General features: G+C 37.0%; 2 protein-coding genes across 5 annotated transcripts; one reads left to right on the top strand and one right to left on the bottom strand.

Moving 5' to 3' along the window:
• Positions 1-538: 538 nt before the first annotated feature.
• Positions 539-6,836, bottom strand: LOC126717914 (ATP-dependent Clp protease proteolytic subunit 6, chloroplastic-like). Of its 2 annotated transcripts, none has more exons than XM_050419897.1 (9): positions 6,668-6,836; positions 6,498-6,559; positions 5,721-5,787; positions 4,860-5,064; positions 4,667-4,732; positions 3,007-3,147; positions 2,291-2,344; positions 1,310-1,402; positions 539-956 (listed from the first exon to the last, which is right to left on the bottom strand). In XM_050419897.1, the coding sequence occupies exons 1-9, from the start codon at positions 6,757-6,759 to the stop codon at positions 909-911; spliced, it is 828 nt and encodes a 275-aa protein (XP_050275854.1). In that variant the 5' UTR covers positions 6,760-6,836; the 3' UTR covers positions 539-908. The 2 variants fall into 2 exon arrangements, with proteins under 2 accessions (XP_050275854.1, XP_050275855.1); XM_050419898.1 differs by having other exon boundaries at positions 6,516-6,559.
• Positions 6,837-14,617: 7,781 nt separating this feature from the next.
• LOC126717913 (uncharacterized) lies at positions 14,618-22,850 on the top strand. 3 transcript variants are annotated; one of them, XR_007652783.1, is made up of 3 exons: positions 14,618-15,584; positions 21,077-21,133; positions 22,589-22,850. XR_007652783.1 is itself a non-coding variant. In XM_050419896.1 (2 exons), the coding sequence occupies exon 1, from the start codon at positions 14,777-14,779 to the stop codon at positions 15,578-15,580; it is 804 nt and encodes a 267-aa protein (XP_050275853.1). In that variant the 5' UTR covers positions 14,619-14,776; the 3' UTR covers positions 15,581-15,584; positions 22,589-22,850. The 3 variants fall into 3 exon arrangements, 2 of the variants coding, with proteins under 2 accessions (XP_050275853.1, XP_050275852.1); XM_050419896.1 differs by lacking the exon at positions 21,077-21,133 and having other exon boundaries at positions 14,619-15,584; XM_050419895.1 differs by lacking the exon at positions 21,077-21,133 and having other exon boundaries at positions 14,619-15,584; positions 22,586-22,850.
• Positions 22,851-23,464: the final 614 nt, after the last annotated feature.

Raw genomic sequence — 23,464 nt, 5'->3', positions numbered from 1 at the left:
TCTTGATTTTTTTTTATTTTTTATTTTTAGAATACTAAATATTTTTGACATACAAGGAAGAAAGTTTAAAAAAAAAAAACCGACAGTGGTGTATATTCAAAATGACATAACTCTTAAATACACAGTATAGACTTTAAACATTTTTGCAAAGCTGTGTGTGAAATTCTTTTTATATCTCTTGATTTTATTTATTTTTATTTGTTATGGTAAGTTCTACATTTGCAAGGCTGTGCGTGAAGTGAGAACCCGTTGTGCCATGTTTTGTTGTTATACCTTATACGAGTTCTAAAATAAATGAAACAAACCTCATCCCTTTCGTGGGTCCACCAACCATGGTCACACCGACCAACCTCCCCTGCGACTTTCTCATCCATTACCAACACAAGCCAGATCCCAAAAAACAAACACTTTACTCATTTAACATGATTTTTTTTTTTAAAATGACCATAGAATTTCAACTTATGGCCTGATATTTGCTTTATGATGGTACTTTTTAGCATCAGGTTAAAATATCAATTGATTTTTCGTGCAAACAACAGAATATGAACCTCATTTCTTTTATTTGACAACAATAAACATTAATTAAATTCTTAATGTAGCACAAATTAAACTCAAATTTGAAAATCTAATTGGATTTTCTCCCAACTTTAGCTTATATATATAAAAGTCAAAGCAGAAGAAGGAAACCCAAAACAACCAGTTCCCTGTCTATGAAAACTCTATGTAATTCCACTAAAATACATAAGCACCACTTGACAAATTTCTATGAATATCATATGCAAATTTTCATTGAAGGCTACACAAGAATCCATATCAGTTTGACAACAATTGCAGTATGGTGTCCTGAAATTGCTCTATGATAGTATGATGTTCTGAAGGCATAAAATGGTTCAGCAAAAAATCGGAGTTCAATATTCAGTTTCTAACACACCATCGATGAGTCCAAACTCCATAGCCTGCAATTAAAGGAGGCACAGCAAGATGATTGTTAGTAGTTCTCTCAATAATGTATTAAAGCAGAAATCAACTGCAATAGAAGCTGGGCTCAAAAATATTAGTAGCAGATAATGGAAGCTCTTTCGTAGTAATAGGCTTTGAATATTTGATTTTGCAGGGTTTCCACTTATCATGATATGACAAAAGCAATATTTTCATGAGGAACCACTTAATTGGCCAATAAAATTCTAGCAATAAAGAGTACAGACTACAGACAGCTTTGTAAATGTTTTACTTTCATTATATTTTCCAGTCCCTCTCTCTTTTAAATAATAAATAGATCTAAGAAGAACAAAAGAATGAGGAAGATTACCTCAGAAACAGACAAGAAACGATCCCTTTCAGTGTATTGTTGCACTTTCTCTAGAGGTTGGCCAGTAAAAGCAGCATACATTTTGTCAATTTTCTGCATAATATTACCAGGGGAAGAAGAAAAGTAGAGTCAACGCTTAACATTGAGCAGCACACTCATGCATTCAAAAGAATTTGACAGAGAAAAGCTGGGCTAAACTGGATACTGGTCGATTCAGTGAACAGAGTATAGAAAATGGAGTTATAAATCTCAAGTTCTCAGTGAAACCTTTTCTTTTTTTTACTTGGGTTGATGGGTAAAATAATATTAGTCCAAGAGGAAAATAATATTACATAAAATAGGTTCAAGCACTTTGTGAGCTTGAAAATGCAATAATGATGAATCAATATTTTCTGTCAAAGCACCAAACTGTAAATATATTTTGTGTCAAACCCACAGAAAATAATGCTAGTTTTCAGATCATTAGGCTTTCACCCAACGGGAACATAAGAAAATGGAACTGGAAAAATCACATGACATTGTACTCGCAAAGGACTACAAGTGCCTCGTTAACACTCATTCCACATTTCTCTAGATGAAGATCAAGGCATCTGTATTTCCTATTTACTACTAAAATGCTGTTTCCCAAGAGATAAGCTAAAAGTACCAGCCAAATTCTCTATGATGATAGCGTGAATTTTCTAACGGCAATGCTGGATATCTCTATTTTGATATTCTCCACGGCAGAGTGAAACTTTTATAACAATCCAGCCCAGCACATCACTACACCTAAACTAAAACTAAATTTCAGTTTTTTTTTTTTTTAATGCTCAAAACTTACACTCAACTTAAGGAGATCTTGTTTTCCATTTTTTATTCAAATTAGCAAAATTATAGACACAATTGAGTCACTATTTCAGCTTGATCTAAGTCATTTAGGCTGCATTATAATCATTCAGAGATCATTCAAAGTACACAACTAAGTGGGGAAGAGAGACTGACATGGCGAGATTGAACCGCTTCATTCACTTGGCGCCTCACATCTTCCACATGCCCCTACAAGTAGATAACAAAATCATATCTATGGAATGTTAGCAAATGAATCATAATACCTCAAAACTGTATGTCAAATTTCATCGCATTACACACACTGATGAGAATACTTCTATTGTTTGTGTTACCCAGTATGTTCACTTCACCTGGCCATACTTGGGTTTTCAAGAATGACAACTGACAAGGGTAAGCATCTGTCTACTTGACACTCACAAGTGGTGGAAAATCTTTGAAATCAAAAGAATTTGATACTCATTTGGGCTTGTAACCCAAGCCCAAAGCAGGCTCAAATTCATTTAAGCTAGTTTTTTTGTAGCTCTCTAATCTCAAACCACGGTAGATGGGAAAAACTAATTTAAACTTTGTTTACGCATGGGGGACCTAATTTGAACTTTAAACTTTCTAATCTTATACCACATAAAATAGCAAAAAACTGATTTAAACTTCACATAAGCTCATGTATACAGAACCCAAAAGGCCAAAAAGAATAGCCAAATATAAAAGAGGAAAGTGAATTGGATTAGAAAGACAATTGTGATATAATCTGTTTGCAAAGATAATACCAGAATCTGTTACAGACTTCCAATCTAGTCTTCAGATCTAATCCTTTCATGAGCATATCCTTTCATAAAATGCAGTAAACTACACCAAAAGTTAATTCATACCCCACATCCACTCTGTGGTTGATGTATCATAATACGTGCATTTGGCATTGAATAGCGCATTCCCTTTTCTCCACCAGCAAGAAGAAGTGCACCTTGGCTTGCCGCTACTCCAAAACATACTGTGCCAACCTTGGGCTTAATCTGAAAAAATTATTAAATAAATACTTGCAGAGTAAGAAATTGAACACTTTTTATTAATAAAGAAAAAAAATGGATGACATGCTTTTACAAGTACCATATAACATCTAATGACAGGCGTATAATCCACTGATGACTAGGGAAAATAGAAGGTCTCAATGTAACAGGTTTTTTTGAGAATACAGAAGACAAAACAGCTTAGCCTAACAGGATCACATGAATAGATGGGAAAGAAGACTGTCAAGATGCAGCAACGGTCCGTTAATTTCTTAGATTTAAGTGCAAATAATTTTCGCGTTTAACCTATAAACTTTTTCTTTTTTAATGTGCATTTAATCTATAAACTACAGATAGCATGGCCTCTTTTGAACCCTGAAAGGCATCCAAATGAAATATATGGGACAAAGATCCAAGCACGAAAACATTATCAGCCAAAACACATGTCCCCCAAAATCTTCTCAAGTGTCCCATCTAAAGATAAATATGTAAATCAAAATAGAAGACAGACGGAGAGAGACGGAGAAGACTTGTCATTTCTTTTCCTTTTTACTTAGTAATCTTCTTTCTTTAGTTTTCCTTCTCCAAATGTTCATTTCATTCCTTTCAAGTTCGTTTAGTTTAGTTAGTAAAATGGTTAAGCCACCATTTGGAATAAACAGGCATGACATTAATATCTATTTGGCATCTTAGTTACCTTTGTGCTCCTCATATTATTTATTCTTGTTCATTTTGGTTCTTCTCCTATTTATCGTTTTGCTTTTCTTTCATATTTGTTTATCGTGTAGTAGAAAACGGTCAGGCCACCTATTTGCAAGTACTAGCATCACAAACAGGTATTTTATATCTAAACTTTCATAGTAAATGGATTCTGCAACATTTATATAGGATTGCTGATGTAATTATTTTCAGTCACTTGGACTTTATAATGGTTGCTCATAGCTTTCTCTATTTGGGATTTATTCGTGGTTTTAAAAACCGGAACAGTCAAAGAACCAGAAAAGAGACCAGTTCCCGGTTTTTACCCATTCTTGACCTTTTTTTATAGTTTTACCGGACCGGTGCCATGACCGGTTCCCAATTGAACCAGCCAGTCCAGTCCAGTTTTTAAAACAGTGGATTTATTGCAATATATAAATAACGAAGTGATCAATTTGCACTTATCAAATTTTAGATTGGAGATACTGGCTTTCTTTAATGCATAAAGTCACAATCATTTCATATAGGGTGACACTCGTTTTTTGTTTATTGGTAAGTTACACTCGGTGTGTTTTGAAACCACGACCACACCTTCCACCCACTCCTGTGGGAGAAGTCAGCCCCGTTTGAGCCAGACTCATTGGATCATTGGCAGGAGGCACTCAAATATAATGTCTAAAATTAATAAATATTCGTTCTTACTTTGTAAGGTCATTATCAATACCAGAGTAGCTAGACAAAATAACTAATGTGCTAAAGGTAGGAAGAATTACTTAAGAAAAAGAGAGCAAAGAAATCATTAAAAAATAAAACTTTATAAACTTACCCAAGACATGCAATCATAAATTGCCAGCACAGAGTATGTACTTCCACCAGGGCAGTTCAAATAAACCTGAGAGGATACAGGAGTAAGTCATAAGCTGTGCATTATCTTTATCACAGAAGTTTGATTTTGCAGCCCCAATGCATCAACACCAAGATTGAAAAAACAAAATAACACTGCCAACACATAACCACACCAGAATATCTGCATCCTCATCAATAGTTGCCAGAGTCACAAGCTGCGATATGACTCGCTGAGCCACCTGTGAGTTTACTGGCTGACCAATGAAGATTATGCGATTCCTGAATAACACTGATGAGAGATCCAAAGGCCCTCCCGGGGTCATCACAGCTGGCATTACAGGTGGATTCCCCTTTCTGGCGGCTTCTATTGCATCATAACTGCATATTAAACACAGTTTAAGTAGCTAATTATTCCATTATATGGCTATACTTTTTTAAAAATAATTATTGCGTGAAATGGTAGAAGCAGAAAATATAGAACCAGATCAAACTCTATAACTGTAGGATCTTGAAGGAAGATAAGTAGTAGAACACATATGTAACATGTTTCCATTTTCTTTTTCTTTTTTTTGATAGGTAAGAAAAAATTGTATTAAGGAAAAACTACTCCATCAAAGAAATGAAGTAGGCAAAGGAAATATTTACAAGCAGCAAACAGAAAACAGAAAATTATGTATAAGCATTGAATTTGTGAAGACTAATAAACAAATATGACGCAGCTGCAATGCTTTTTCCTCAACCCAATTCCTACCTCGCTTATTCATTTTTTAAAACTTCATGTAATTTTCTATCAAATGGATGTAATGGTGGCAATGCATAACATACTCTATATATCTTATCTTTTCTTTTTAAAAAGAAAAACTCTAAGTGCAATACTCTCCAAAGGAAATTATCACCTGAAAATAAATATAGTCACTACAACAAATGATCACACACACACACACACACACACACACACATATATGAAATATCACAAATAATAATAATAATAATAATAAGCACTCTAAGCCAAAAAGGGGGAACAAGCAATACACCTTGTTCTGGTACGAAAATCCTTCTCTTCGTGCTTACTAGGTAACCCACAAGTTTTACTGGATAAGCCTGGACACAACAATACGTTAAATATTATAACTTACTTTCATTGCAAAAGTCCATGGATTAACCATCACTGCAGGCGTTAATGTATCCATAAAAGAATTTGGAATAACCAATTATCTTCATTAGTAGCTAAAACAAAATTCATCAATAAGCACTAGATCTAAGAAGCACAGCCTCTCCAAATTCCCCAGCGTGTTTATGTCACACATGCATATCAGCAATGTGTTGACTGTTGAGAGGAAATTTTTTTTTTTTTTTTAAGTTGATTTTAGATATGTTTTTAAAGATTTTGATAATTGTAATTTATTTTGAAAAAATAGAAAATATGCCTAAAAATAAATAAATAAATAAATAATACCAAAAGATATATATTAATTAAATTAGTTAATTTTTGTAGAATTGTCATGTCACCGTGTCCTTTGTGAAGCACTAGATACTAGATAGCATATAAAAAATAAAAAATAAAAATCATGGCCATGTTTAATTAAGAAATCAAAGGGATTTGTCTCGGAACAAGACAAAATTTTTGAATGAAATTAGGGGCATTGAACTGTTCCTAATCACAACTAAGCTCAAAACGACAATTGGGTCATCCCCAAATCTACTTATAGCATAAAGTCTGCTACTTAAAATTTTGTAATCTTAAACAGAAGTGTAATTTAAAAACTCATGGAAGTGTAAACTAGAAAGGAGAAAAAAAAAAAAAAGATTACCAAATGTTAAAGAATCACCATATGGAGGTGGCAAGGCAGAGAATATCGACCTCGTTGAGTTTCTGTAAATTAACGAATGTAATTCAAGAATTGATAAACACAGGCACAGGCACAGCAACTAAAAATTGAAGTTTTTAAGTGAAACAAATTAATAAATACTTTATATATACCTGCGAGAAAACAAAGGAACGGACGAGGTTCTGCTACGACTACGACAAGTGATTGATAAGCTTGAAGGCACGGAGATAACTGAAGCTACCATTTCGAACCCAGATACACAGAGCGAGTGTCGTTGAATTGCAATATAGGCCAAGTTTTTTTTTTTTTTTTTATAAATTTTTTTGTCTTTTAAATTTCAAAGGAAAACCATTTTTGTTCTTCCCAAAAAAAAAAAAAAAAAAACAAATTATGTTTTTCCGCCGCAATCTTTTACCCAATTACAGCACTTAATCGGATTTTTTTTTTTTTTTTTTAAAGGGAAAATTACACTTAAAACCCCACAATTAGAAAATGTTGTGTCTTTGTTAAATATATGACCAAATTTGCATTTGCATTTAAGAATATCCACATGAGTGAAGCTAAATTTTAGCTTTTAACATTTAAAAAAATCACTTTATCTATTTTAACTTACTATTTCACAATCTACTTCACATTAATGCTCTTATTTTCAAATCACAATTAAACATAATTAATTTATTTATCATTTTTTTCACTCTCTTCATCTCTATCTCTCTATCTTCTCCCTCTCTTCAACCCATAGACACTCATGGCACCACCACCACCACCATTGCCACAAGTGTGAAACTTCTTCAAGCACTATAGCTACGTGATCATTAGCTTAATCCTAGATGAGGGTTCTTTTTCCAAATGATCATCAGGTTGAAGTGATGTAGAAGCATCTTCTGAGATCTATATGGCACTAGGTGAGGCAGGAGAATGAGAATCTTGATCACCTACTTCTTGATCATTTTCAAGAGTCAAAGGGAGGATGGACTTTGGCAATTGATCAACATCTTTTAAAGACTCGGAAATTGAAGCTTCATCTATCACAACATTAATGGTTTCCATGACCTTGCTAGTTCTTTTGTTTAGCACCCTGTATGCTTTGCTAGTGAACGAATATCCAAGTTGAGCCTCTGATGGCTCCGATGGGTGGTTTGAGCTTCTCGGTGCATCCAGAGACTCCGATGAGCCCTGTTTTGCCGTTACAGGAGGAGTGCAGTACCGGGCTTCAGGTGGTTTCGCCAGTTGGGGTGACACAGTGTTGTGCTTCGCCGGTAGGAGTGTCGGGGTGTTCCGAGTCTCCTTCGTTGATGGTCTTCAGGCTTACCTCTGACCGAAACAGTATTTTGGGCTCCAATTCGTTGTAGGGTGGGTTGTTTTCTGAAGATATGAGGACGGTGACTCTCAAATTAGTGCCGCGATCGTTTGGACCTTCTTTTCCGGGTCTCTTTCTGGAGTTGGTGAGAGCTGGTTCACTAGGTTTGGGGGTTTTGGGTTAGGAGGTTAATTCCTCCTATAGTAAGGAACTCCTTTGCCTTCCTAGGGAGGCGTTGCCTGTGGAGGAAGCAGCTGATTTTTCTATAGGTTTTTGTGAAACAAATTTGTTAGTTGGTTTTCCTCTGCAAGTCATTGATCCGAGTGTGTCAACAAATTTGGCAGAGTTGGAAGAGGTCAATAAGGTATTAAGTATCGAGACTAAGTTAAATATTTTTGGGTGGGTGAAACACAGAATTCCTAGTTTCAATAAATTGGTTGGGTTGTTAATGACTCGACATGAGAAGTTGTGCATCGCTCTCTTACAGAGGCTTGAATCAGTGATGGAGGCAGCCAATGTGTTACATAGGAAAGCAACGGGTAGCAAAAAGGTGGCTAAGTCCAAAAACAAGGGACGTAGAGAGTTGCAAAACTTGATCTCTTCAGTGAATTATGATAGGAGATAGAGGGTGGTTTTGTGTTGGTGTTTGTAGTTGGGGATATTTTAGTGTTTATGAGGATAAAAATGATTTCATGGAATGTTAGAGGTTTAAATGATCCTCGGAAACGTCTTGTAGTGAAAAATTTGTTGCAGGAGTGGAAGTGTGATGTTGTTTGCTTACAAGAGACAAAAATTGCTAGCATGAATAGGCAGCTGGTTTATAGTTTGTGGAGTTGTCCATATGTGGATTGGGCTGTTTTGGAGACTGATCGGACTATTGGTGGTATTTTGCTTATGTGGGATAAAAGGGTTTTGAATAAGGTGGAGGTTATGGTTGGTACTTTCTCGGTGTCGATAAAGTGGCAAGTGGTGGGGGACGGGTTTATTTGGGCTTACTCAGGCGTTTATGGCCCAAATGAGAATGATGAGAGGGGCCACATGTAGGATGAGCTAGTGGGTATTCAACAGTATTGGCGGATACCATGGTGTTGTTTTGGGGACTTTAATATTGTTCGCTTTCCTAGCGAGTGTAAGGGCGAGACCCGTTTGACCTTGGCTATGGAAAAATTCTCTGAATTTGTAGAGGATCTTAACTTGGTTGATTTGCCTTTGGAAGGAGGTAGCTATACATGGTCAAGTGGTTCTGATCAACCAGCGATGTCTAGGATTGACAGAACTTTGGTCACTTCAGATTGGGAGGACCACTTCCCTGATGTCATTCAAAGTATTTTACCCTGTCCTATCTCAGATCACAATCCAATTCTATTGGAGGCAAGGGGAATGGCAAGGGGGAAAAGTCCATTCAAATTTGAAAATATGTGGTTGAAGATGGAGGGATTTGTGGATAGAGTTCAAACCTAGTGGAATCAGCATTCCTTTGTAGGTACACCTAGCTTCATGCTTGCAAAAAAAAGCTAAAGGCTCTAAAAGAGGACATTGTGCAATGGAATCATCGAGAGTTTGGTAATGTAATGCGTCAAAAGAAGCAATTACTGTAGGAGTTGAAAACTTTAGATGCTAAGGAAAGGGATTTTGGTCTCTCCGATGGGGAGAAATGTCATAGGGCAGAGTTAAGGTCTCAGGTGGAGCATTTTCTCCCCTTGGAAGAAATTTCCTAGAGACAAAAATCTAGGATGTTATGTATCAAGAAAGGGGATAATAACACCAAGTTTTTCCACAAAATGGCTAACTCCCATAGAAGGTTTAATCATTTAAGGACCTTGGAGGTGGATGGGGTGGTATTTGAGGAGGTTTCCGAGGTAACTAATCAAGTTGTACAAGGAGACTAAGGGGTGGAGGCCTTTCGTGGAGGGTTTGGAATTTGATCGTATTGGGAATATGGAGAGGGTTTGGCTTGAAAGGAAGTTTGAGAGAGAGGAGATACTTAAAGTTGTAAGTGACTTGGATGGGGACAAAGCTCCAGGCCCGGATGGGTTTACTATGGCATTCTATCATCATTGTTGGAGGGTAGTGGAGAAAGACGTCTTAGCGGTCTTTGAGGAGTTTTTCCAACATTGTAAGTTCGAAAAATCCCTTAATGCTACCTTCATTGCATTAATTCCTAAAAAGAATGATGCCTCTAATATTAGAGATTTCCGTCCTATTAGCTTGGTGGGGAGTGTGTATAAAATCTTGGCCAAGGTCTTAGCAAACCGTTTGAGAGTGGTTTTAGATCAGTTGATCTTTGAGAATCAGAATAGCTTTGTGGGTGGGAGACAAATCCTTGACTCAGTTCTTATTGCGAATGAGTGTGTGGATAGCCGAAGGAAGAGTAGGGTTCCTGGAGTCATTTGTAAGCTCGATATGGAGAAAGCCTATGATCATGTGAATTGGGAGGCTTTGCTGTATTTGTTGAATAGGATGGGTTTTGGAGTGAAGTGGTGTAAGTGGATCCGTACTTGCATATCCACAATTCAGTTCTTTGTTTTGATTAATGGGTCTCTAGCTAATTTCTTTGATAGTTCAAGGGGTTTAAGACAAGGAGATCCGCTATCTCCTTTGTTGTTTCTGATCATGATGGAGGCGTTTAGTAGGATGTTGAGAAGAGTTGAGGGAGCTGGCTTGGTCCATGGTTTTAATCTTGAGGGTAGAAGGGACGGTGGGGAACGTGTTTCACATCTTTTGTTTGCAAACGATACTATCCTGTTTTGTGATGCAAATGTGGAGCACATTCTTCATATTTGGTTGTTGTTACTTAGTTTTCAGGCAGTAACAGGTTTGAAGGTCAATGTGCTTAAGAGTGAAACGGTTCCAATAGGGGAGGTTGCTGATGTGCATGTCTTGGCTGAAATTTTGGGCTGCAGAGTTGGAACTTTGCTTATGTCATATCTTGGCATGCCGTTGGGGGCTTCACATAATTCCCCTTCTATTTGGAATCCAATCTTGTAAAAAATTGAGCGGAAATTAGTTGGATGGAAGAAGTTGTACTTGTCTAAAGGGGGTCGTTTGATGTTACTCAAGAGTACGCTATCTAGTCTTCCGACTTACTTTCTTTTGTTATTCACAATTCCTACTCATGTGGTTAATAAAATTGAAAAGTTGCAAAGGGATTTTCTATGGGGTGATAGCAAGATTCATTTGGTAGGATGGGATAAAGTTTGTGCGCCTATAGCCAATGGTGGCTTGGGGATAAGGAAACTTACTACCTTTAATAAGGCCTTATTGGGAAAATGGTTGTGGCGGTTTGGGAAGGAAGAGGATCGGTTATGGAGGAGGGTGGTAGCTTCAAATTATGGGGAAGATTAGGGAGGATAGACCTCAAAGCTGGGGAGGGGAGTTCATGGGTGTGATTTGTGGAGAGGTATTCGCATGGGATGGGAGGATTTCAGCAAAAATTGTCAGTTTGTTGTTAGGTTAGGGAATAGAGTGAGGTTTTGGAAAGATGGGTGGTATGGGGATCAACCCTTTCAATTGGCTTTTCCAAGGCTGTATGGTATTGCCATTGATAAGGAGGTTTCTGTTGAAACTTTTTTGCTAAGGTAGGGGGCGGAGGAGAGAAGAATTTGGGATGTATGTTTTATTAGAGATTTTAATGATTGGGAGATGGATGAAGGGCTACATTTTCTTCGTATATTGGGAGCCAATACTCCTCCTATGGATGTTGGAGACCGGATGAGATGGAAATTGAAGCCTAATGGGGTTTTAGACATCTGGTCATTTTATAACAAATTAAGGGATTCTCCCTCAACTGTCTTTCCTTGGAAAGTTATTTGGAGAGCAAAATCCCCTACGCGAGTTTCTTTTTTTGTCTGGTGTGTTGCTTGGAATAAGATCCTTACGGGAGATAACTTGAGATTAAGGAGATTGGTTTTTGTGGATTGGTGCATTATGTATCGTCATTATGGAGAGACGGTTGACCACTTACTTCTTCATTGTGAGATGGCTTATCGGTTATGGAGTTTTGTCTTTATAACTTTTGGCTTGTCTTGGGTTATACCTAGATCAATTCTAGACTTGCTCTTTGGCTGGTGGAATTGGCTAGGAAAGCATTCGTCTCAGATTTGGAACTTAGTCCCATTGTACATCCTATGGTGTATTTGGAAGGAACGGAATCGGAGGACTTTTGAGGATTTGGATAGTTCCAGTGATCAATTGCTTGCTTCTTTTAGTGGAACTCTTTTTGATTGGTCTCGGGCGTGGGGACTCACGTCTAGTGATTCCCTCCCTTCTTTTCTTTGCTCCCTTTCTCTTTTGTAATTTTTCTATTGTTTGGTTTTCTTTTTTGTTTTTCTCTGTTTTCCTTTTCTTGTATTTTCTAGGTTTGCTCTATGTTCTTCATGCATAGAGTAGCCTTTCGTATATATATCATTCTTACTTATCAAAAAAAAAAAAAAAAATCCAAGAATGATCCCTTCATCACTTTGGGTGTCAAACTTTCCCACATTCTCTTTATCCTTTAGAATGAAGCAAGTGCTACCGAATATTTTGAAGTACTTTACATTTGGTTTACTTCCTTTTCACAGCTCATATGGAGTCTTCTTTGTACCTGGTTTGAAGTATACTCGATTTACAATATGACATGCAATGTTAACCGCCTCACCCTATAGGTCTTTTGCCACATCCTTGTTATGTTTCATAGCTCTGGCCATCTCCTGAATGACTTTATTCTTCCTTTCAACTACACTATTCTGTTAAGGAGTGCTGGGGGTCGAGAATTCTTGAGCTATGCCAGCCTCTGTGTAGAAGGACTCCATTTGAGAGTTCTCAAATTCTTTGTCATGATCACTTTGAATCTGATTAAATATCAACCCTTTTTCATTCTACAAACATTTACACAACGTCTCTATGTGTTAAGGAGCTTCGGACTTTGAATAATTATGTTCAATTGCATGCAAAACGTGAAAGCACTAACAATTCACCAAATAAACTAAATGCAGCCGAAATTAAATTAACACGGTGATTTGTTGACAAATGGGAAAAACTTTTCGCAAGGCAAAAACCCCACTGGGTGATCACCACTCCCAAGAATCCACCAATCAACAATCAAGCAGTTACAAGTATAAGGAATCTTACCACTACCTTGCCTTATCCCAAAATACCAACCTACAGTTAAACCTTCGCTTCTATACCCAATTAAACTTGATCTTGTAGTAACCTTCTTTCCTTTGATGCACAAATCTCCATTTGTGACTAGCTCTTTGCACAGATCCCAGTACGTGACTAACTCCAGCAGCTTTGAACGATGTTGTTGGCTACAAAGTTCTTCACTTCATCAACAATGAAGATCAGGAAACATTTAATTACAAAACCCTATGGGATACAAACACAGTAGCTTTTTATAGAGAAAATAAATCTCTGGGTCACTATATCCATATGTGACAACTCTTAAAATAAACCTTATATATGTCTAGGATTGTGAGAAAAGAAACCCTAAGCAAATACATAAGCTTGGGCCAAATTTCAAATTTGGAAAACTGAAAATCGTAATTCTCGATAGATCTAGTTGCTATCAAGCCATTTATCAAGCTTCACATTAAGCCTCGCTAGCAGACATTTGTCAAGCTATCTGTAGAGACTTAAAGAACAACTTTTATTCATTTGTTTATTGGATCAATTTTCATGTCTTTTTATACGAACACTTGATATGCTTGAATAACATATTTCCTAATGTATTAAACCTATCTTAGAACTACCTAATTACAAATAAAGTGCATTTTGTCAAAAGATTAGCCAATTACATAAAATATGACCCTAACAAGTTTTAATCTCCACATTTTATTTAGTTGGTGGGTAATGTGATAGTTTCTTATTAAAACAGAAGGAGATTCCAGTTAAAAAAAGTACTAGAGGTAAGCCAAACTCATAGGAATACTGCAACTGTGAAGTGTGAAACCACCACAAAAATGCAATTAAGAAAAGAAAAGAAAAAGTACACTAATGCAACATTGACATGACAATAGGGAAGAGATCTTTATGCAATTTAAAAAAAATCCCTAATCCCAAAAAAAAAAAAAAAATCACTCTCAATACAACAAATTTAAGACTTTATTTCCATCTCATTAAAACATTTTAGAAATTAGAACTTAGAAGCAACTGTCTCTTACTCTTCTTCTTCTCTCTTTCTCCCTCTTTGTCTGTCTTTCTCACCCCTGTCTTTCCAAAACAAATCTGAACCTCCCAAAATAGTAAAGATCTGGGGACTATGAGCTATTCGAGCTACATAAGAGATTCATGGGGGCTTGGGCTTCAATCAAAAACCAACAAGATATTGCTCCGGCCAAAAAGGGCTATCTACCGACCATTTTTTCAGAGAAGATTTTTGGGGCAGTCTTTAAGGTTTGACCAATGAACCCGTGCTCGGTTTAGAGACCCAGACGGTTTAACCGTTGGTGAAGAGGTTCACAAAAAATTTTAATTTTCCAATTTTATTCGTTTAAAAAATCATAGTGATAACCGATACTTGGTTAACCAGGTCCGATATCTAGTTCAGTCCAGGTTTCAGAATCATGGTCTAGGGCGAAAATGGTTCATGCTACAAGGTTAGTAGTATATTGTAATTATCTCTAAAAAAATATTCGAACCTTAAATATACAAAAAAAACCAATTAGCATCTAGGCCTAAGAAGAAAAAAAAAAAAAACAAAAAACAAAAAACAAAAAATTAGTTGTTGCACCCTAATAACTAATTCCTCTCCAAAAAAAAAAAAAATTAGGGAGACTAAGGGTATAGTCTAGAAGATAACGTGAAATTTACCCTATTATTTACATTTTAAGCTTTGGGAAGCGAAATCTAAAACCCCAACCCAAAACCCCAAATATAAAAGGAGTCGAGGAGCAACACCCATCTGCATCTAGACTCTAGAGTAGTGAGTAGAGAGAGAGAGAGAGAGAGTGAGAGGTGTTAGGGCGAAATCTGGCTAAAAATGTCGATGTCGAAGAGCTCGAAGATGCTCCAGTACATCAACTACCGTATGCGCGTCACAATCCAAGATGGGCGCCAGTTAGTGGGCAAGTTCATGGCCTTCGATCGCCACATGAACCTCGTCTTGGGCGACTGCGAAGAGTTCCGCAAGCTTCCTCCTGCCAAAGGCAAGAGAGCCAACAACAACGAAGAGCGCGAGGACCGCCGCACTCTCGGCCTCGTCCTCCTCCGCGGCGAAGAGGTCATTTCCATGACTGTCGAGGGCCCACCTCCTCCCGAAGAGTCCCGTGCAAAGGCTGCTAATGCTGCCGCCATGGCCGGACCCGGTATTGGCCGTGCTGCTGGCCGAGGCATTCCAACCGCACCCCTAATTCAGGCTCAGCCAGGCCTCTCCGGTCCTGTCCGTGGAGTTGGTGGGCCTGCGCCTAATATGATGCAGCCTCAGATGGCGCGGCCGCAGCTCTCAGCGCCTCCGATGACTTACCCTACACCCCCTGTGATGCGGCCCCCGGCGTACCCCGGACAGGGTGGTCCTCCTCCTCCTCCTCCTCCTATGATGCGGGGGATGCCTATGCCACAGGGCCAGGGTCAGGGCCAGTTTGCTGCAGCAAGGCCACAGTTCCAGGTTCCCCCGCCGCCGCATTTTGGCCAGAGGCCAATGGGGCCACCGCCACCCGGTCAGATGATGAGAGGTCCACCGCCGCCGCCCGGTCGTCCTGGGATGCCGCCTGTTCCTGTTTTTGGGCCTCCCCGACCCAGTATGCCACCTCCACCAAACCCTCAGCAGCAGCAACAACAGCAGTAATTAGGTTAGGTTTTAAACTGAATTCACTATTTTATTTAGTTATTTATGCTGCATATAGACATGTTTCTATTAGTACCTATAAAAGCAAATAGATATGTTTCTATTAAAGTTCCTTCTGAATAGAACCTCCCACTTACTTTTTGCGCATAGCAGTTTCAGTGTCTCAAAACAGAGGCAAGAGGCGCACTCTTGGACTGTAATTATCTGTTCATGTTCTGTTTAAGATGAAGTATAGTTTATAGTTTTATATGGAGACTTGAAGAGTCACCACATTTGACAACATCACATGATAATGAACTTCTTTATGAATTGTTTTACTTGGTGTAGTGCCACTCATGCATTTCAGTCAGTGATAGTCCTGTATGCTAGGGTCTAGATTTAACTGGTTTCTATTGGATTTTTCATATATTTAAGATGCTTTCAGTATCCCTAAAGGGTAATTATGTATTCTCTGGAATAAATGAATGTACCTTCTGAATTTACATCAAATGCAAGTTTGTTATCCATCTGGAACACCATACAAACCTATTTGGAGGTGAGGAAGTAAAGATGCTTTCTGCATGTCTTGTCTTATGAGTATGATGACCCTTTGTCACCCTTGCATGATGTCTTCTAGTTCTAGTGGATGATCATATTCTTAGACCTTGGGCTTCATAATTGTGATAATAGACAATTTGTTTGATCTCATGCTTTTCTTCATTTTGAGTTGGGTCTGTGTATCATATTTGTAAAGCAAGACTTTTATAGAGAAGATATGGGTAGGAAATAGAAAATATTTTCATGTGTTTGTTACCATCTGTTTGATTTTCTTTGTTTGACCTTATGGAAGTGTGCTGATTTCAGGGTTTTGTAGATTAAGGTTGCTCCTTGTTCCTGTTATGTTTAGAATTTAATTGTGCCATTGTAGATATTCTTCTTCTTCTTTTTTGAAAGGTGCATATACTTTATAGGAATTTGTAGAAATTCTGGCGTTTTGGCTGCTTCTAGTTCATTTCTACTGAGGAGGTTGAGTTGTGGTACACTTGCTAAGACAAGGGAAATGCAACCAAGAGACTTGAATGGTGTTAAATGCATTAAAGATGAAGATCAAAGAGTGTTAGTAAAAGAAGAGCAGATTAAAGAGAGATGGAAAAGTATTTTGATAAAATTTTTGATAGAAGTGATACCATTCTTTCTCACTGGTGAATCAATGGAAGCAATGTTCATTCTATCCAAAGTCATACTCTTTGTTAATTCCTTATTGACATGTCATTTTTGACTACTTATATTAATGTCATTTTTGGCCTTCCTCTATCCTTTTTTGTTCCCTCAACTTGAATCAACTCTCTCTTTTGCATTGGTACATTGATAAGTTTTGTGGCGTTAATGTTAGTGCTTTTCTTTGTTCATCATCATGAATACCTTTTATGTTTCTTTCTTCTTTTTTCATCAATAATTGTACTCATATTACCTATCAAAAAAAAAGTTGTGGCATTAATAGAATTAGCTGTAATTTTTGTTATTCTTCAAATAAACAAATGTTTCCAATCCATCTTTCCTCCTCTCACCCTTGCCTCAGCCTCTGTGCCTTTTGGCCTTCCCCTAAACTTGAATGAGGATGTTGTTTGTGTTGATGAAGATGATGTTTTGAGCGAAAAAAGATGTGAATGAAAGAAGTGATCTGAATTTCGATGCGAGGATGGGTGATGATGAAATGTTTTCATCATCAACAAAAATAAAGGGTGAGAGTAATTGCTTGAGTTTAGATGATAGGAAGAGTAGTCATGTGGCGGGCAGGGCTTGGTTGCGGTAAGGATTGTTGAAAAAGAATTAGGATGGGGATGGTGGTGTTGATGTTGATGTTGATGTTGTGTGGGATGCTTCATATGGTCTAAAAAGGAATGAAGATGAGGATGGTGCCGAGGATTCTGTTTGGGATGATGCAGATAGTTTGAAAAGGAATAAGGATGAAGATGGTGGTGACAATGTTGTTTCTGATGTTTGGATGGGTTGAATTGAAAAGGAGTGAAGATGGTGGAGAGGATGTTGCTTTGGCTGATTTGGGTGGGTTTGTCACTTTGCTGGAATCTTCCTCTAGGGGAGAGGACAATTATGAGGATGATCAAGATCAAGAAGTGAAAAAAATGGAGGTTGGTTGTGGTGGTTTGGAGTAATTGCGATTGACATAGGGCTGAAGAGGTAGAAAAAGGAGACAGGGCTAGGGAATTTGAGGTTATTATTGGAAGAAGTTATGAGAATGGAAGGACAAAAGTTAGTGAGGTTGATTATGATTAAAGGAAGTCATGGGAATGGAAGGCCAAAAGGCAATGAGGTTGGGGTGAACAGGGGCAAATATGGATTGATTATGTTTGTTTATCTAGAGAATGACAAAGCTAATTTTGTTTTTTGATAATTACAATGGGGGAGGGGGGATTTGAATCTTGGACGTCTCCATTGGAAACACCAAGAGGTGCCAGATGAGCTACAAGGCTTTTGGCAACAAAGCTAATTAGTTAGCGGTCAAATGCTTAATTTTGAGGCGATTAAAGGACTAGTGAAAAAGAGTGAGTTAAATTCAAGTTGAGGGGGAAAAAAAGATAGAAAATAACATTAATAAAGTGCTAAAAAAAGACATCAATAAGGAAGTAAAAGTGAGTTTGACTTCGGATAAATAGAATGTTAAGAAGAATGCATATGGTTAACCTTGACTAGCCTGCTGAGGATTCATAGTCTAAAGCTTGATGGTGGTTGTTTTTTGTAGTCCTTTTATTTTGGTTGTTTTTGGTGGCTGGTTATATTATTTTCAAAGGCTAGGATGTGATTTTAATTAGGGTTTCTATGATAATTAGATTATTATTCAGATTTAATAAATTTTCAGCAAAGAAGCTTGTTTTCTTTCTTGTGGGTTCTAGTTAGTCCAACTGGTAAAGTTTCTTATTGTTGAATAAAGAACCGGGGTTTGAATCCCACCTACACCAAAAAGAATAAAGAAAAAATATCACGGAGTTGATGAAATCCTATCATATCTAAAAAAATAAAAAATAAATTAAAAAAAGAAGAAGAAAGAAAGTTGTTTGCTTTCTTTTCCCTGGCTGTCTAGCCCTGAAAAACAGCCCTTTGGCAATGATTTTGATATCTATAGCTCTTTTTGATGTTTTAATCTCTAAATATGTCTAGTAGCAATTAGGTACTTTTTGTGGGTTTTACCTACATCATTTATAGCATACAAGATGTAGTCATCTCTCTTTTTTGTGGGTTTAGTATATGAGATGTAGTCATTTCTCATTCTACTTGGTACCTCCCATAATCACTCACATTGTAGAGTTGCAATGCTAGAGATCTCACACCTGCCACATGTTTAGTGCTTTGACCTCAATGATTATGGATCAAGATCCTCTCATTTCAAAGCAAATGGACAGGAACTAATCCATTTAATAGTGAAGATTTAGTTTAGTGTAGTTTTTTTTATTTATTTTAAAGGCATACATGAGTTGTTTAAAATCTCATTCTATCAAATAAAGAATGATAACTGATTTTAAATGACATGACACCATATTTACCTTTAGATTCTCGAAATACTAAATTTTTACCTTGAAATGGATCCTCTCAATTACAAAAACAAATGGAGAGAGTCCTTTTCCAATAATTATGGTGTTTGGCAAATGCTCCATATATATGAAATATATGTTAGAAGTTTCATCAGAGTTTGATGCAGAACAGTAGGAAAATAAATGATAAAAGAGGAACAAAAGAGAAACAAGGGAGGAGACATTCTCAACTCATAACAATTAATCTTATTCAAATTCATCTGTCTTTCACCATTACATAAGTACTAGTTAAATAGGGTTTAGGGGATTACACCAATGTGGAAAACATCTAATTTAAATTCCTAAAAACCCTCAACACTAATAACCAAATTCAAAAACAATATTAATTGCAAATTAAAACATAAAATCTTGGCTCCCTGCATCAGAGTTGTATAAGTTGATGACCTGGGATTATAGATTATGTGTTCTGCCAATTTTCTTGTTGCAGTCAATTACACCTCTAGGTATGGTTGACATTGTGTTCTTAAAATGTTGCAGCATTTGTTCATAGGCAAACTTTTTAGATCTGTCAATCAACTTCTTGATGTGAAGATATTCATACCCCTGATTTCCAGCATATCTTATAGACTCTTTAAAAAAAATAACAATTTAGCTTCTTATCAACTATGAAATCAACCCTAAATTGTCATAACTCATGTGGCTCATCTGAAATTTAAAATGTGTTTGGCCCTACTGTCAATCAGTAACCACAATGATCCCAAACATATCACCTCTGTATTCTCCCCCATTCCTTTTCCGTGTCCCAACCATTAAACCAACAAGTCAGTCTTATTGTGATCTCACTTTTGGTTGTGGAACACCATGTGGTCTATGTGCAGCTGCTCTAGTCTCCTAATGACCTCCCTAGACCATTGATCTCCCCCTGAAACCATAACTGTGCCCAACACAAAGTGTTGTGCTTCTCCTCTAAGCCTTCTCATCATTCCCTCTAATATAGTAGCCCGGTGCTTTGCTAACCCTTTTGTCATGGTGGATTTGAATACTCAAAAGTTTTGAATTCAGCCCACAATTAGCCAACCTTACCTTATGGTATACACACCACTCTTTGAGACAGACTATGGATTATGGAATGGTGAGAGTTCTAGGAACTGCTCATTCTTTGTCAGATTAAATGGATGGCCCAATACTTATCACGGCAATGTTGTAGTAACCTCCCAATCTACAGTAACCACTTGGCTTTTACTGTAGATTGACAGCGGAGAAGGTCATGATGGGGTGGTTGATGCAGGACAATTAAAAGTAACTAGAAAATTAAAGGATAATCCTAAGAAACAGCACTGGGGGTCACTTGGAATCAGCACCAAGCTAAACTTAGGCATCAGCACCTAAGGCATTAGGAATCAACACCCAACTATTGGAAAAAATATCCAATCTGAATTTCATTAATCACTTCTATATTCAAATACAAAAAATCTGAAAATATAAATTCTAAAATAATTTTGCTTTTGCTTTTGCATCAGTGGTGATCTTTCACCAAAACATTTGTGGCCTGGTAGCGATACTAGAGAGTCAGTGGGTAAGGTTATCCCATACAACACTCAATATGGTGGTTGATTGGTACTAGAGCCAGATTGGATTTATGGTTTTAACCCTTTATTAAGTTGGGGGTTTTAATTGGTTTTGTAGTCTTTTTCTAACAATACATTATGTTTTTTGTGTAGATTTGTTTCCATAAGGTATTTTTTGGAGACATATTATAACTTTGCTTTTGTACTTGCTTAAAAAAATGTTATTTATTTGTTAGTAGTGTCAGATATCTGTGAGTGACAGGTTATCATGTGGTGCCGACACCATGGGACTAATTCAGATTTGTTTATTAGTATTTTTTATTATTATAAAATTTTTAATGACTTTTATCCACGGATTACTTCAGAATTTTCATTTTTCATTTTGGCTTATTTCTGTTGAGGATGCTGTGGGGTGTATTTTGAGCATTCCGGGAAGCTCTATAAAAAGGCTCCAGGAGGTATTTTGAACATAGTATTTTTTTAATATGATTTTCTTGTGAGATTTTCTTTAAGCTTAGTGGTGACCAGGCGCCTTAAGTGGTGAAGCCTTGGGTTTTCTAGCTGTTCTAGGTTGTGAAGTGGAAGGTTGCTCTATACCATCGTGTCACTTGTGTTTTGACAAATGGTACTACTATCTTATCATGGAACCAGCACTGCTTGTGTAAGCTCTGCTGTCCCAAAAATGTGGTGAGGGTACATACTATTGAAGGTTCCAAGAAACACAACTAAATCTCTGTGGAACATTGAAGAGCAATCAAATATATTGGGCAATGCCTCTTGATAATATTATTGTTTAGGTCTGAAATCATATGATTTTTCTCTTTCTTTACTAACACTCCTGTACTGCAATCAATTGTAGTCATGTATGCAAAGTCCTACATGTGGTTATGGATCTGGCTTTCGTGTTGTACTCCTGAACAATGAAGATGCAGTTGCTATTATTTAGAGATCCTCTGTGGTAGATGACAAACAAATCTCAAATTTGGGTGAAATAAAACCGACCACCACCACCAAACCTGAGTCCCAAAATTTGGGTGAAATAGATATTTTTATTTATTTCTTATTGAGAATAGAAAATGGAAATATAGAACTGTTTATTGTGGCTGATAGCTCTTTGTTTTGGTGTCTTGATTTATCAATTGTTGGCCCTTTGATGCTCTTGCATAATGTTTTCTGTTGGGGCTCAGTTCTTTCATCTTGAATGGCCTTGGGATTCCATTGCTCTCCTCAGTAGGTTTTGTTCTCTTGGTTTGTTTGTTTGTTTTTGGGATATGTGCCAGGTGTGTAATTTCATGTCATTGTCAAAGCCTGAACATCTGTTGCAAACTTTGAATTAGATACATGCTTCTTTGTAAAAACATGTAAATGTAATTCCATTTTTTAATGATATTTTATTGGTAATTATACTCACCTTGTGGTCTTAAACTCATGACCTCACCCTCCACGATGTTCTTACAACATTTGAGCTAGAGATCATTTGCAAGTAATGTAATTCATAATTGTGAAAATTATATAATCATTCAGCAAGAAAAATTATAAAAAACTAGGAAACCGGTGTTACTAATGTGGTTTGATACGTCCATTGTGTTTGAGTTATAAATAGACCCAGACTTGACACACTTACAGATCTTACATTTTTTTTTAGATTCTTTGTAAAAATTGTGGAAGAGTTACTCTACAAGGATTGTTAAGTCAGCATGATCCTTTCACTTATCTCTTGCAAATATTGCAGTAAACCCACCACCACAAAAATAAATAAAAATGCTATGAGTGAATGTTTTGCATATATTTTGTTTACCTGATTTATGTGGTTGGAAAATAGTTATCTCTTATTATTTTCTTATACCCAAGTTTCCATAATAAAGCTTTCTTTGTTGGAAAACTCACTTCTATCATTGTTTTTTTTCCAGCAGGGATATTACAAGTGCTGTGAAGGTTTTCGATTGGATAATCGTCTCTTGCTGCCTTTAAATCCAGTTTCAAATTTGTTAATCCTTTGGACTAGGGCGAATCTATTGCTGATATCTTTGGATAGTGTTGATGTCATGTTATGATTTTAGTGTAGTCTGGCCTCTATATTGACGGTTAAGATGGATATTATGTATTGTGTTAGTGCAGGTTGTCAATTGAACAATTTTGTGACTGGGTATATATTAGATCTTATTACCCCCCCAATTCTCTCTCTCCCCCTCTCTTGTGTGTGTGAAGTGATTCGTTGCATCTTATAATGATGACAAATATACAGGTTAAATTGATAGCTCAGCGGTAATGTCATCTTTGGTTGTGTTTTATATCTATGGTTTGAATAGACATGTTTGCAATATATGGGAAGGGGTCCAACCCAGAAGGTGCTGGTGAATCATCTATACTGCTACTGATCTCCCATACTCTTGGCGAGGTTCCTGTTTGAGCGCACCCATTCCTTTTCAAACTGATTAAGATGTTCAAAAATAATTTTAGAATGTTCTTGGCTAATGCCATTATTTACGTGGTTCAAGCTGATTAAGGTGATCTTGTGGGTACTATACTATGTTTCCCATGCTCTTGCTAGCAACACTCATCTCTTATCCAGATGAAATTTTTGTGTTTGGGTCTTGATTGACCTCACATGGATAAATGGTAAATTAATATTTAATTGCTTCAAAAAATGACACGGTGGTAATCCAGTTCTTTGACCCAAGAAGCGAAGTTGCCTTCTGTTCTGCACAAGTTGAATTATCCAGGACATCCATACCAGTCCTTAAATCAGTTAAATGGATGACTTAACCTAAATGGTTTATGCCTTCTCT

This window comes from Quercus robur, chromosome 3 (genome assembly GCF_932294415.1).
Source record: "Quercus robur chromosome 3, dhQueRobu3.1, whole genome shotgun sequence".
Lineage (NCBI taxonomy): Eukaryota > Viridiplantae > Streptophyta > Magnoliopsida > Fagales > Fagaceae > Quercus > Quercus robur.
The sequence above is the reverse complement of the archived record's forward strand: the minus strand, read 5'-3'. Positions and strand labels throughout refer to the sequence as shown.